The sequence below is a fragment of the Numenius arquata genome, chromosome 37, assembly GCF_964106895.1.
Source record: "Numenius arquata chromosome 37, bNumArq3.hap1.1, whole genome shotgun sequence".
Lineage (NCBI taxonomy): Eukaryota > Metazoa > Chordata > Aves > Charadriiformes > Scolopacidae > Numenius > Numenius arquata.
The window spans coordinates 142,812-158,568 of NC_133612.1; the positions used below are offsets into that span (position 1 = coordinate 142,812).

Below are 15,757 nucleotides of genomic sequence, written 5' to 3' on the forward strand. Positions count from 1 at the left end.
ACCATGTCCCTCAGCACCACGTCTACCCGTCTTTTAAATACCTCCAGGGATGGTGATTCCACCACTTTTCTGAGCAGCCTGTTCCAATGATAACCTCTTCGGTGTAGAAAATTTTTCCTTTTTCTTTAGGAGTGTCACTCCCAAATCTCAACCCCCAATAGTGTTTCCATCGCCCTATTACCATAGCAGGAATATATAAGAAAACCAACCCAAACCAACTCAGAGTCAGGAAAGACCTTTCAGGTACCTGGCGGCTTTATCTTCCCTATCTTGAAATGTCCCCATGGTGAGCTAGAGCTGTGAGCATCCTAGTTCCATGTAACATCCTCTAGATGGAATAACGACCCTGCCCTGCCAGGGGTTTCTCTTCCCACCCAGAACTCAATCCCTTCCCAATCACCCCTGAGAAGCTGTGAGAGCCATCCTGACAGATCCCATGGCCGTCAGACGTGGCAGCTTCGGAAGACCTCTCTGGGAACATTGGCTGTGCTGACCTGCAGCCAGAGACTTACTGCATCAAGGACTGGGAAGGTCTCCCCCACTGTGAGCCCTCCCTCTGTCCTCCCACTCCAGGCTGCCTTTTCTTTCTCTCCCTGTTGTCCATCCCATCTTGTCACCTGCAGGCAGTGCCCTTAGCCCTGCTGCTCTTTGCAGAGGAGCTGCTCCTGGACTGATCTGTCTCTCTGCAGGGGCTGTGCGTCCGTTGCCATGAGCTCGCTCAGTCCCAGGAGCTTGTGCATCCCAGGAGCACAAGTGCAGCTGAAGGTGTGCCTTTCTCTGCCCCACAGTCTCCTTCGAGATGCTCCCTGGTCTCCAGCACTGGCAAAGCAGCAGGGCTCCTCCTGGGGAACCTTCTTGGAAGGAGACTGAAGCAACATCATCTCTGTCATCTGTGAGGAGAGCGGTGGATTCCCACCAGTGTGATGTGTCCTTTCAGAGCTTGGTTGACTAAGAGAGGTGACAAGTGCTCCCTCTGAAAACCCCTATTCCTTCCCAAATATTAGGCAGTGAGGGGAGGAGTTTGTTTTCCCCATGTAGGGCCATGATGCAAATGAGTCAATGCAGAGGTCTAACTTGGCTTACAGGCTCTCACGTGATTCATCTCCCTCCAGTTCATGCCACAAACCTGAAGGAAGTGGGATTTCCTGTCCCTCAGTTCAGGTGGGCAGAAGATAGGTGTCTGTATGGGAGCACTTTGCCTAAGCTCTCACTAAAGTCAGTGGAGATGGATGGAGGGAGTCAGTGGCTCACACAAAACCACCTGGTGACATTTCAGGGGTTTGGTGGATTGACCCTCGCCAGCCACTAAGCACCCACTCATTTGTTCACTCCCAAACCATTCTATGATTCTATGACTCTATGATTCTATGATTCCATGAAGAGACCATGGTACTGGTCTACATCCAGTAGTGGGGCCTACATCCAAGAGTGCTGAGAAGACAAGCCAATGCCACCATCGGGCCATTCTGTATCATCCTGGAATGGTCGTGGAGATGAAGGGAACCACCTGATCATTGGTGGAAAGCAAATGTTGGTTGCATCCTCAAGAAGGCCCAAAGACAGAGCTGCTGATGACATCCGGTTGGAGGGACTGGTTGACACACAAGGCCAAGGCTGTCATCCAGAGTTTCCTCGGTATGCTTGAAGGCATGGGCCAACAGGAGCAACTCTGAATAAAGGTTCCAGAGCTCCTGAGGGCCATTAGACAAAACACAAGTCAGCAGTGATGAAGATCACCATGGTGGGCTGGATGAAGAGAATCATAACCAGCACATTAGGGATTTGTTGATTCTCTTCTACTCAGGACGCCTTCGACTACATCTGGGTACTGCGTCCAGATTTGTGGTCCTCCATAAAAGTGAGAGAGACCAGGAAAGTGGAGTGAGTTCAGCATAGGGTCAACAAGATGGTGTGGGGCTGGAGCACTTGCCTTCTGAGAAAGGGCTGAGGGAGCTGGGCTTGCTCAGCCTTTGGAAGGGGAAGCTTCAGGGGCACCTTCCACCAGCCTGTGGCTTTTGAATGCCTGCATCTTTGTAGCAGGAAGAGCCAAACACTTCATCATGGTGCATGGTGGAGGATGAGGGACTTTTCAAGTTCAAGCTTTTCCCCATCCTGCCTGGGGGCCAGGACACTTGTTTCACACAGTAGTCAGGATCAGGTCGGGGTGCAGATAGTCTGACTGGAGGAAACACCTTGGGCTCCAAAGGAAGCTCCAGATTTGAACTAGCACCACTGCACTGGCTGCAATTAGACATGAGTTCCCTGACGCTACTGTGAATTCATACCTGGCTGGTAGAGTTTTCTTAAACGTCTCATGGAGGAAAGCAGTGGTGGGGAAGAGGACAGCATTCTTTAGTTTCCCAAGTCCCAGGGTAGATGCCAAGCCATCCCTTTCTTCCTCCCTGCTGTCCTATTCCCTGGGAAGCACACCTGGTGGAGCTCCAGACTGTAATTGTTGGGGTGCCTCTATAGTTTGCATAAGACAAGTCTTAATCTGCCTAAAGACTTGTGAAGTGGAAATGTGAATCTCCATCAGTCCCACCGAGCATCTTTTCAGTGCAACCAATATGATCACAGAATCACAGAATCCCAGAATGATATGGGGTTGGAAGGGACCTCTGGAGATCATCTAGTCCAACCCCCTTGCCAAAGCAGGTCCTCCTAGACCAGGTTGCACACGAATATGTCCAGGTGGGTTTTGAACGTCTCCAAAGACAGAGACTCCACCACCTCTCTGGGCAGCCTGTTCCAGTGCTCTGCCACCGTCAAAGTGAAGAAGTTCCTCCTCTTGTTTAGATGGAACTTCTTATGTACAAGTTTGTGCCCATTTCCTCTTGTCCTGACACAGGGCACCACTAGAAAAAGACTGGCCTCTTCCTCTTGACACCTGTTGATCAGTCAACAGCAGGCATGATTCCCCATCCCAAAGTGCACGTCTAAAATGGATCAGACGGAGGCATTGCAGGAAGAAATATTAGGGCCTGTGGCACTGACCTCCAAGGACTGGAGTGTCAAGAGACAGAAAAGGAGCGTCAAGAGCAAACAGACAGCACCTTGGAGAAGGAGGCACTATGGTCTCTGGTGACGCATGGCGACAGCGTGTCACGTCCCCCCGTTTCCTTGTATGTACCAACCAGCAACAGATACAAAGTCTTGGCAGTGGATGAAGCCAATGGGCAAGGCTCACAGGGAGAAACTGCTCGTTGTGCTGGTTTTGGCTGGGATACAGGTAATTTTCTTCGCAGTAACTGGTACGGGGCTATGATTTGGACTTGTGCAGAAAACAGAGCTGATACTACAGGGATGTTTTAGTTATTGCTGAGTCGTGCTTAGACAGACTCAAGGCCTTTCCTGCTTCTCACCACACCCCACCAAGGTGTCATGGGTGGAGTGATCAACTTCACTAGTTAGAGTGAAGTAGTGAAATATTTATTAAGGCGAAACAGTGATTTAACAAAATCAGTAGTAAGTGCAATAAAACCAGCAGTAAATGTGAGAGTGTTTTATGAGATTTGATGTCAAGGCACACTCTATTATTTCCTGCAGAGAGGACAGGGTCAGAGAAGCTGTCAGGGAGACCCTCCCGTTGAGTCACGAGGTTCAGAAAGGACCCCCTTGCTTTCTAAACTTCTCAGAGAGGAGTCTGGGTGCAGCTGGATCCAATCCTTGTCCCAGACTTGGTCAACGGTTTATGTCTAAAGCATTATATATGCGCAATCAACCCTCTATATTACTTAGCTAAGATTTCAGTTTAACATGCTATTAGTCACTTACCGAGAATCTGTCGCGGCAAGGAATCTCTCAACCCCAAGGAGCAGAACCTTAAGTGAGCGTCCTCACAAAAGGGGAGATCCTGCCATGCAGGAGAGCTCCAAGGGCTCTGGGGCTGTCCACTATTTATAGAGTAAGATAATTGACCTATAGTCATACTGTCATGGGAACAAAATTTCTAGGTCCCCACTCAGACAGTGTTTTGGCTGTGTTGCCAGCCATCCCCCAAAGTCCAGGGGCAAGCTATCGCAACTGATGTTGTGATGGCCATGATGGCCAAAGCCCGAGCAGGAGCAGGAGCAGGAGCCGGGGGTGGGGATGAGGAAACAGGGAGAGCACACCGCCACACTCTGCTCCGTGCCTATAGTCAATTCATCTTACCTTCACAGAGTGGTGGTGTGGTCACCTCTTGCCTCTGTGCCATAAATAGTGTATTGATGGTTGTTTGTGCTCAGAGACTCACAGTAAGTAGTCAGTAAAGCACTGCTATTTGTTATTTGCTAATTTGTATGTTTTGGGTGGTTGAAGTTGGGTTATTTGTTTGGTCAAGTACCAGATTTTTATATACAGCATAACTATAAGCAACAAACATATTAAAATTGGAATCAACAACATTAGAACTGGGTGAAGCATACGATTAAACAGTCCCATTGCTGTTGGTGACCATCCAAGAAGAATTTCCCACCAATGGTGTTCTCCATCCTTCCTCATTCTTTTGAAGACACGGTGTATCTCTTCTGTATCATGCTGAACAGTGATTAGAGTTTTGTGTCCATTGTTTCAGATCCGTTTTAGCAGCTGACACAGGTCATCGTGTTGTAGAAGTTTCAGTAGAAGTACAGTTTCAGGGTTTTCTTTGAGATGTATTTCAAAATGACAAACATTCTGTTCAGTATCAAGACAAATGTCTTGGGCTTTGATGGTGTTACTCTCACAAATAAATCTTTGTTGTTCCCGTACAACACTTACATTAACATCAATGGTCTGCCGTTTGTTCCCATTCCATTGGGCCCATACTCTATGTTCTAATGGATAGACTATAGTTCCATTGTGATTTAATCCTAGTGCAATGATTGGGTATATGGTGTATACTGAAGCATCATGTATTGTTAGGACAAAAGCTGTAGCTTTACTGTTGATGGAGTCATAAGTAAAATTGACTAAATGCCACCAGGATTGGAATTTCCTTCCAAATTCACCTGCATTGTCCCAGATTATCTTTCGAATTTCAGTGGGTAAGGTACCTTCTGCACCCTCCTGTATAATTGCTGCTACCGTGGATTGCATCCACAGCTGAGCTTGGATACAACTAAGAGCTACAGAAACATTGGTTTGGGCTGCATCAAGTGTGTCCACAATCAATTGGTGATCCCTCTTATTAATTCTTTCCCACTGAGGCAATACATCAGATAAGAGCCATTGGTTAGTTCTCAGTGCTAACAGAGAAGATCGCATTGGGTGTTCCAATTTGTTTAAATCATTTGTTATTGTGCTCGGTTTATTTGCAAGTACTTCAGTGTCTTTACTATTTAAGTCTCCTAGTCCTGTCCCTATGACACCGGTCGCACCCCTCTTTGATCGTCTTGGAGACCTGAGTGTTCGTCCATGTAACCATGCTAACCATCCTGCACAGGATGTACTCCAGAATGATGAACAGGCTGGTTTGATGGTAGGGATGTTAATTTGTATTAGTAATTCTACTCGTTTAAGAGACCATGATGGATTGAATAACACTCGTTGTTGGCCTGTATTTTTGATCACATATGGTCCAGTTTTGGAAATTTGTGGGGATAGAGTTTCCTCATTCTTTACAATTGGTGTGGGTGTTGTATGAGGCTTGGTGATGTCAATTTTGAATTTGAATGGTAGTCCCACACTATGGTGAGCCCAGAGACAGACTACAAAACCAGGTTGTACTAAGGTAAAATTGTGCCAACAGTCCAGTTTTTCAGAGGCGCAATGTTTTGTACCTTTGATTGTTGTGTTCAATATTGTGTTGTACACTGAAATCTGAGATGCTTGCTCATGGATAGACCCATCGACCATCCGGCACCCTATTTGAATTCTTTTCTCTGCCGTTCCCTGAAGTCGGAGAACTCTATCAGCTCCGTCTGTATCCCAGCTCCATTCATTTTCTGAGTATACTTTGTCTCCGTGCATGACTACAGTGGAAAGATTTAAATTTCCCTTACTAGAGTGTATTCCCATACTCCCAGTATACTTAACATGAGCTTGAGACCGTGGCCATTCTGGAGTTCGCTGACCACAGGTTAGGAGCAGCATTGTTGAGGTTTGGAGTATTAACACGAACACAGCATTTCCATTTGACATCCTGTAGTGCTGTAAGAGGAAAAAAACAAAGGCTTGTTTCAGTGGGGAGAGTTCGAACAGGTTACCCCGTTAAAAAGAAGGAAAAATCCATCGAGCGCTAATTCTGTGTTTTGTACCACTGCTATCGGTAGCTTCCCAGGCACGTGGGCCACGAGGTTTAACTAAAGTCATAGGCACAATACCTATGGCTGGTAAATTAACCATCACAGGCTGTAATGTTGTCAGGTATCCTCTTTCATCAGTGGATGGAGCACTGAGCTCAGTTTTTACAAAGAATGCTCAGCTTATAGGGCTTCCAGTGGGCCCATATTGATTATTTAGTTGATGGGACACTTCAGAAAGTCTCTTATCCCATTGAGCCTCATATGGTTTGAGATTCTTTTTCAATAAGCCACTAGCTCTTTCTACCATCCCATTTGATTGAGGGTAGTATGGAGTGTGGAATACCCATTTAATTCTCTGTTGTTTTGCCCAATCTTGTACTTCCTTACAAGAAAAATGTGAGCCATTATCACTTTGGATAAGATCAGGAGTAGGTAGGTTTGAGAACCACCGTAATAGTCCTTGCACTGTATTTTTTCCATCGGCTCTCCGACACTTTTTGACCACAAGCAAGCTGGAGACTACCTCCACTCCTGTGAGGATGTATCGGTATCGTGCAGAGGATTTGAATGGTCCAATATAATCAATTTGCCATGGAGACCATAAAGTTTTCCCTTCATTGATATGTAAAGGTGGTTCTTTAGCAGGATGATCTGTCTGCAATCTCAGTCTACACTGAGAACACGCTGTAAGAATAGTTTCACAAGCTTTCCTGTTTATAGGCCAGCCTTTACTCTGTGCGGCAAAGTGCTTCTTCCCCTGCGTGGCCTAAATTTTGATGTAGCCATTCTCCCAATCGATACAATTCTGAATCTAAGGTGACTTTTCTAATTCGGGGTGGGGGGGAACAGGGAGAGCACACCACCACACAGGGAGTCGGCTGGGGTTGCACAAGAAGTTGGGAGGGGACACAGCTGGGACAGCTGACCCCCACTGACCAAGGGGATATTCCATACCATCTCAGGGCAATATAAAGCTGGGGGAAGAAGAAGGAAGGGGGAGACATTCAGAGGGATGGCATTTGCCTTCCCAAGTCACAGTTATGTGTGATGGAGCCCTGCTTTCCTGGAGATGGGCTGAACACCTGCCTGCAGATGGGAAGGAGTGAAGGAATTCCTTATTTTGCTTCATTTCCACATGCGGCTTTCACTTCACCTGCTCAAGTGTCTTTATCTCAACCCAAGAGTTTTCACACTTTTACCCTTCCTCACTAGAGGGAGGGGGGGAGGAGGAGTGTGCAGCTGTGTGGGGCTTAGTTGCCGGCTGGGCTTAAACCATGACACCCATCCCATAGAGAGGCTCCATCCATCTGAGATGCCCCTCGACTCAGAGGCCACCCCCTGTACTCATCTTCCCTGCCACGCTCTCCTGCAGACCTGGTATCCCTCTACTGCAGCACCCCAGGTGAGCAAACTCTCCGGCCACCTCTCATTTCATCCAAATTTGTCCCAGCATTGTGAGGCTCCAGCTCCACCTCTCTTTGCTACACCTCCTTCTTGGTGTGCTCCAGCTCCTTCTGGCTGTGCATGTTTGGGCTTCAGCACCTCAGCCGGGGCAACAGATGGTGGTGGCTGCCCCAAGCACCTCGCACAGCACTAGTGGCCTTTGTCAGCCATTAAAATGAGAGCCCAGAATGAAATAAAGTCTCCTCAGTTCAGGGATCTGGACATATCTATGCTTTGCAGTGACTGGTGCTCTAGTGAACACACTGGATGGAGCTGAGAGAGAGACCTGGGCCTCATTCTGGAGCACTCCTTTGTTTGGTCAGCTGAGGAGCTCTGAATGTTCCATAGATATATGTGACAAGGTGCATTCAGGTGCCCTAAACATGCAGTTCTGGTGTCATTTAGGATGGCCAAGGACATCCCTCTTCCCCCTCTGGACCTCAGCTGGTGCTCGGGAAGGATGTGGGTATTTTCCATCAGATTTTCCATCAGAGCTTGCAAAGAGTTGCACACATTTTGGCCCACCCCCGACCCCTCAGTCATCCCCAAGAGTGTGGGTGAGCAACTGAGTGTCCACAGAACAAAGACGAGGGGCTCAGAGCAGGGGCTCACCTTCAGGCAACGTGTTTGTGCAGCCCTGAACTGAAGTAAGAGGAATCCCAGCTCCTGTGGCTGTGTGGGGTGCATGAGGGTAGCTGAATCCTGCTTCTTCCAGCTGGGGATGAGATGCCTCCACTGCCTCAGCTGAACCACTTCGCTCAGACAACCACACTCTGGTAATACAGTTTTTGCTACGGGAATCTGTCCCTCTCCACTGTTTAGAGAGGGGCCATTAGTGGTATTTATCCCCCCAGGGATGATCCTGCTGCCTTTCAGGCTCTGGCAGCTCTGGAGCCCCATGGACACCTTGAGGGTGCCCAGAGGGGACAGCAAAAGTGGTGCCTTGGGCTGTTGCTCTGCTGCTGAGCTGGGCTGGGCTCTCGGGGTGGAGGGAGCTCATGGCAAGTGGGCAGCACTGCAGAGAGACTGCTCTGCCCAGGAGCTGCTCCTCTGCAAAGTGCAGCACATTTTGCAGGCACTGATTGGAGGGGAGAGAAGCAAGAGAGATCATATAGGCAGTGTGGAATGGGAGGATGCTGAGAGCTCACTGGAGAAGAAATCTTCACAGCCCTTAACACAGTAAGTCTCTGGCTGCAGGACAACGAACATGAGTTTCCTGGAGGGGTCTCCTAGAGCTGGCACATCCCAGAGCACATACGGTCTGGCAGGATGGCTCTCAGGGTTTCTTTCATGGGGAGAAGGACATGTTGCAGAGCAGGACTTCCCTGCTGCACCCTCAGAGGGACAGGGCACCACAGCTCCCTTCTTCCAGGGAGGGGAGCAAGGTGTGAAGCCAGGTGTACAGCCAGGGTGCCCAGGGCTGTCCTTCAGTGGTGTCCCTGCACCCCCGGAGGCTGTGTGCCGCGGCAGGGACTCTGCCGCCTGCCAGGGTCAGGTCTCAGCCTGCCCGGGAGCTCCCCACAGTGCTGTGGGGAGAAGCTGTGGGTGGGAGGAGAGACCCCCAGCAGGGCAGGGTCCTTCTGCTGTCGAGAGAATGCTGCATGGGTCAGGGCTGCTCACAGCTCCACGTCACCTTCAGGACATTTCCTGGATGATGTTGCAAGGTGAAGGTCAAGGAGTAACTTACCTGAAGCAAAAGCAGTTTCTGCAGTTTGTGGTGGGGAGGCAGAGAGATGGCAATGGAGTTGCCAGGTTTGTACAACACACTGAGACTCCTAGAGCCTGGCCCTGAGAAATCAATAATCCAGCCCTTCACTCCCCTTCAACCTGCAGCCAGCACCAACATCACCCTAAGATTTTATCTGAACTGTCCTTTAGGACCTCCAACCACCAAGCCATCCTTAGACAATGCTGCCAGGAGGTGTCTGCAGGGCAGAGCTGAGCACACAGCCAGTGGAATGGGGTATGGAAGTGATGACAGGGCACAGAAGTGGGGACAGAGAAACAGCTCCTGGCAGGGACATCTCCAGGCAGCAGAGACATGAGCAGGCAGTGACAGAGAGCTGCTACTGGAAATGTTTTGGGATGGGGCACTCTGGCGTCTCCCTGCCATCCCCTGCAGTGCAGACGCCTTCCCTGGAGCACCTCCCTGGTCTACTCTCCCACTCAGCAGAGTTTCTGCCGTGGGTTCTCAGGTTGTGTCACACCATCAGCGTGATGAGTTTAAACCCCCCAGTACCCTTCTCTCTCCCCTGTTCTGTCTCCCTCAGCAGGAGCATTGGGACATTTCTCTGTGTTTCCTCTCCTGTCTGTGCTGCCCTTTTTCTTGCCCTCAAACTTTCTGGTGAGGAGGGTTTCAACTGCAGCTCACATACCAAAACATTGGGTCGTGCCCAACAGATGTGTCCATGGGAGCAAAGTGCCCCAGCCCACCCTAGCCAGTCGGGCTCTGGGCAATGCAGTGCTTGGGGCCAGGGAATGGGCTGGCTCTGCTCACAACTGTTTTAGGACACCCAACAGTCTCTCTGGCGTTGTCCTGCTGGAAGATGCTGAAGAGCCCTTCTGCATTACAAGTGCATTATGCCTGACTCAAGTTGTTGATTTCACACCCTTTCCATTGTACCCTATGATGCAGAGACAGGCTGACTCCTCTGGAGCTGATGGGCAGAGGCCACCAATCCTAGAAACACCTTCAGCCTGCATGGCCCAGAGCTCCAGCCAGAGACACAAGCACGTACAGAGGTAATATGTGTTTGCATGGGAACAAGAGACAGAGCAGAGGATCATGGACTAATGCATAGAGATTTCCTCAAGGAGGTCTGCTTTAACTTCTCAGTGTCCTTTTCCTCCTTTGACAGGTCCCCATTCCTCCTTTGACTGGTCCCCATGCCCTGAGGCAGCAGATGTCCAACAGCAGCTCCATCACTGAGTTCCTCCTCCTGGCATTCGCAGACACACGGGAGCTGCAGCTCTTGCACTTCTGGCTCTTCCTGGCCATCTACCTGGCTGCCCTCCTGGGCAACATCCTCATTATCACGGCCATAGCCTGTGACCACCGCCTCCACACCCCCATGTACTTCTTCCTCTTTAACCTTTCTGTGCTTGATATCGGGTCTATCTCCACCACTGTCCCTCAATCCATGGCCAATTCCCTCTGGGACACCAGGGATATTTCTTACTATGAATGTGTTGCCCAAGTGTTTCTGTTTGCCTTCTTGATGTCAGCAGAGTTTTCTCTTCTCACTGTCATGGCCTATGACCGCTACCTTGCCATCTGCAACCCCCTGCACTACAGGATCCTCCTGGGCAGCAGAGCTTGTGCCAACATGGCAGCAGCCGCCTGGGGCAGTGGGCTTCTCCATGCTCTCCTGCACACAGCCAATACATTTTCACTACCACTCTGCCAAGGCAATGCCATAAACCAGTTCTTCTGTGAAATCCCCCAGATCCTCAAGCTCTCCTGCTCCAACTCCTCTCTCAGGGAAGTCTGGCTTCTTGTGGTTAATGTCTCTCTTGGTTTGGGGTGTTTTGTTTTCCTTGTGGTGTCCTATGTGCAGATCTTCAGGGCCGTGTTGAGGTTCCCCTCTGAGCAGGGACGCCACAAAGCCTTTTCCATGTGCCTCCCTCACCTGGCCGTGGTCTCCCTGTTTGTCAGCACTGGCATGTTCACTTACCTGAAGCCCCCCTCCACCTCTTTCTAATCGCTGGATCTGGTGATGACTGTTCTGTACTCGGTGGTGCCCCCAGCCTTGAACCCCATCATCTATAGCATGAGGAACCAGGAGCTGAAAGACACACTGAAGAAGCTGATTCAATCACTTGTCTTTCAGCAGCAATGACCTGCCCCTCTCTCTTCTCAAGTGATTTCCAGTTCATCTCAGGAACCTCCTCTGCTTCGGGCATTTGGTTTGTGATCATCATGTCTGGCCAGGAACGTCTGCAACCGCTCCACTTCTCCAGAGACATGAACCCAGTCTGTCTGACCCCGAGGCCTTTGAACATGTCTCTGGCATGATGGTACAGCTGGTCTCCTGTGTCGCTTCTCCCAATCTGGACAGGTTGGATCGATGGGCCAAGGCCAATGAGATGAGATTTAATAAGGCCAAGTGCCGGGTCCTGCATTTCGGTCACAACAACCCCAGGCAACGCTACAGGCTTGGGGCAGAGTGGCTGGAAAGCTGCCCGGCAGAAAAGGACCTGGGGGTGTTGGTGGACACCCGGCTTAACATGAGCCAGCAGTGTGCCCAGGTGGCCAAGAAGGCCAACGGCATCCTGGCCTGTATCAGGAATAGCGTGGCCAGCAGGAGCAGGGCAGTGATGGTGCCTCTGTACTCGGCCCTGTTGAGGCCTCACCTCGAGTGCTGTGTTCAGTTCTGGGCCCCTCACTACAGGAAGGACATTGAGCTGCTGGAGCGTGTCCAGAGGAGAGCCACCAAGCTGGTGAGGGGTCTAGAGAACAAGTCATAGGAGGAGAGGCTGAGGGAACTGGGCATGTTTAGTTTGGAGAAGAGGAGGCTGAGGGGAGACCTCATTGCCCTCTACAGCTACCTGAAAGGAGGGTGTAGAGAGGTGGGTGTTGGCCTCTTCTCCCAAGTGAATAATGACAGGACCAGAGGAAATGGTCTGAAGTTGGGGCAGGGGAGGTTTAGATTAGATTTTAGGAAGAATTACTTTACTGAGGGAGTGGTCAGGCACTGGAACAGCCTGCCCAGGGAGGTGGTGGAGTCGCCATCCCTGGAGGTATTCAAGAAACGTGTAGACGTGGCACTTCAGGGCATGCTCTAGTGCCTGAGATTGTTGGTTTGCATTGGATTTTGGTTTTGTTTTGGTTTTGGTGGGGTTTTTTTGTTTTCTTTTCTTTTGTGGTTGGACTCGATGATCTCAAAGGTCCTTTTCAACCAAGAAGATTCTGTGATTCTGTAATAAAAGGGCATTTCCTCAGGGCAAGTGTCTGGAGGCTGGACTCTTCTTCCAAAGCTGAAGTCAAGAACAGGCTGAAGAGGTTGCCCCTACAAGGCCGTGCTGCTGTGCTTGTGTTCTGCACGGGCTCAGAGCAGGAGGACATGGGGCAATGTGTTGGGGAAGGCCTGGGCTGAGCTTTCACATGTGGGTGACCGCTGCCCCTGGAGATGGTGGATGCTCAGAAGGGATGTGCCTGGGGCTGTCTCCCCATGGCTTGTGAGCACCACAGCCTGCTCGCTCTGCCAAGCAGCACCACCAGCTCAGGGGCCTGAGGGTGTTCATGGTGAGGACACCCACTGCCCAGCCTCCACCTGCAGCTCCCGAGGGGCTCTGGTCTCCCACAGGCCCTCTGTGATGCCTGCCAGTCCCAGGCAAACACCTCAGGTACATTGGGGCCTCCAAAAGAGGCGCTGGATGTTTATGGTCAGGCGACTGAGGTCTGCCTGGAAAGGCAAACGACTTCTTCTGAACTTTTCTTTTTAAATATAAGCTCATATTCATCAGTCGAAACAATTAATTGAGTACTTTTAATAAAATGACAGTGTTTTCCCATGCTGCCACAATGGGAATTTCCAGGCTGTGCATTAATGGTAGGAGAAGAAGTGATTCTTCCCCTCTACGTGCATGGCCACTGCTCGGTCTAATGCACTGTGTGTTTGTTCTCCCTCACCTTTCAGGTGTTCCCACCTCTCCTGATCAAGTGACCATGTCTAAGGGCATCTTCTCAGCAGAGTAGCTGGACGCACGCCCTTCCCAGGGCTCTCCAGATTTCCCCCTCCCCTTGCTCTTTCAGCATTCCGCTACCTCCAAACTATCTGGGGTCTGCGTTGAGCTTCAGGGAGTTAGAAACTTGCTGCCCCTCTGGGAAGTCTAATGAACTCTTGAGGCAACTCCTCAATTATGATTTATATCTTTCCTTTCCCAGCTCCCTCCCTAAACCAGTTCTTGTACGGATATCCCTTGTGGAAGGTGGACCTCATTAGATGCAGCTTGGACTTGGCATGTAGTAGAGGAGAGTGTTTTAAAGCTTATTGAATTGCATCATGTGTAGCTGTTGCTTTTAGGCCATGAGGAGAAGTCCTCCTGTGCCTATGTGCGGGCAGTTCTCTGAGGGAAGCGGCTGGGAATTGGTGCAAGGAGCTGTAACATCCAGCTGCAGACTTCAGTGGAGAAGCCTGATGTAAGGACAAGTGCTGCAAGGCCCAGGGGGCCATCAGAGGAACGGTGGGGCTGGGGAGGTGAGGAGCAAGGATGCCCATAGAGTGTCTGGCCTCAGGGGACTGCTTAGGTGACCCTCTGGATCACTACCAATTGGAGAATGCTGCCGTCACTCCTTCAGTAAGCTGAAAAATAAAATAATTTTAAAAAGCCTTTTAAAATGCAAAACTCCTTGTTCATTAAGTGCTGGTTGAACTCTTCCTCTTTAACTACTGTCCTGAAAGCTCTCCAATTAGCTCTAGAAGTCTTGAAGACCTGAAGTAAATACGGGAAGAGACAAGGCCCATGAGGTCTCTCTGCCTTGTGATGAGCCCCACGGTGGTTTTTGTGCTGAGTCTGTGGACCTGCAATGCTGAGAGGAGATTGTACAAACTGCTCAAGGAGCCAGAAGGAAACGCTGAAGTTTCTTGGAGTATTAATGAGCCCCACGGAGGGCCATTACCAAGAGAGCCTCCCCACGGACTCGTTAGAGCAGAAGATTGGAGGCCGCGATGAGAGGCAGGCAAAGGCAAAGTGCCGGTGGCTCTGATCTGAGAAAAGCCCTGGTGTGTTTGATGAAGCCAAATACCAAGCCCTGACCCCAGCCCCTCAGAAGAGAGATCCCGTCCATCACACACGCCTCAGGGCTCTTCATGGGATGTGGGGGGTGTGATGCCAAGTGAAGGACAACAGTACGACACCTCCCGGCCTCCCCAGGGGGTGCAAGGAGGCAACACGGCCTCAGTGTCACGAGGACAATGTGTCTCCTCATAAGCCCTGGTGGCAGAGACGTCAGCCATAGCCAAGGGGACAAAGACCTCAGTTCTGTCGGGGCCTTTCAGCCGTGCCGGTGCCCTTGGCCATCTCCACCAGAGGCTCCGTCCTACACTGTCCCACACCTCTGCCTCCGTCCCTGCAGGCTGTAGATATCCAACACACTTCCCCACCTTGTTCTCACCCCGCATGTCCATACCTTTACTGACATCTCTCCGTCCTCACTGGCTGTTCCTTCAAATGCAAAATCATCGTGTAACCCAGCCTCCCTCGGAGCGACCTGTTGCCCCAAAGCACCACCCTCCTTCCACTGACATTTCTGACTCCTCACGTCCATATGGACATCCAAAACTGCACTTTCTCATGGTTTTCCTTTGTCGTGCTCTTCCTCTCGACCAAAAAACTGGCAATCAGCTCTGAAAGTAACCATCAAGCTTTGTCAAGCTACTGTTATTTTTCCCTGAGCTGCCACTTCACCAAGCCAATGAGGTCCCCACCTCTGGGCCTTTCCACACATGGTCCCTAACCCCATCTTGGCAGACCAGAACTCCTATGGGCCCGCTCCAGTTCCTCCCCACTCCTCCAGAACAGGGAGCCCCACATGAGGACACACTATCCCAGATGTGGCCACGCCAGTGCTAAGTCCGGGGGGTGATATCTCCCCTTGCCCGGGGTGGCCACGCTCCTCCCAGTGCAGCCCAATGTGCACATGTCCACATTCATGTTTAGCACCACTGTCCTGTATGACATCCCTCGTAATGCCCAGGCCCTTCTCCTTGAGGTTGCTCCTCATCCACTTGAGGTCCAAGACTGCCTTGATGTTACAGAGTTGTTTTGCTCCCTAATGTAGGAGGTCAGAAGATCAGAAGGAGAAGGTCCCATCTCTTTGACAACTTCTGAGGTTTCTGTTGGCCAAATCCCCGAGTTTCTCAAGGTGCACTTGGACTGAAGCTCCTTATGTTCCCCTTTTTCCAGTCAGCAGGAACTTTGCCAGATTGCCATGATTTCTCAAATATGATGGAAAGTGGCTTAGCAACTTCGTCCGCCAGCTCCCTCAGGACCTGTGGATGGATTTCGTCAGGTCCCATGGATTTATGCACCTTCAGGTTCCTTAAGAGGTCTCGAACCTGCTCTTCTCCTACTGTGGGCGGTTCTTCATTTGCAGAGCCCCTGAT

At 50.5% G+C, this 15,757-nt stretch overlaps 1 protein-coding gene and 1 pseudogene across 1 annotated transcript; one reads left to right on the plus strand and one right to left on the minus strand.

Annotated features, from left to right (window-relative positions):
- Positions 1-4,551: 4,551 nt before the first annotated feature.
- On the minus strand, positions 4,552-5,817 carry LOC141476508 (uncharacterized). The gene is made up of 2 exons (XM_074165201.1): positions 5,742-5,817; positions 4,552-5,516 (listed from the first exon to the last, which is right to left on the minus strand). The coding sequence occupies exons 1-2, from the start codon at positions 5,815-5,817 to the stop codon at positions 4,552-4,554; spliced, it is 1,041 nt and encodes a 346-aa protein (XP_074021302.1).
- A 4,735-nt stretch (positions 5,818-10,552) lies between these two features.
- On the plus strand, positions 10,553-11,488 carry LOC141476515 (olfactory receptor 14C36-like; annotated as a pseudogene).
- The last annotated feature ends 4,269 nt before the right edge of the window (positions 11,489-15,757 follow it).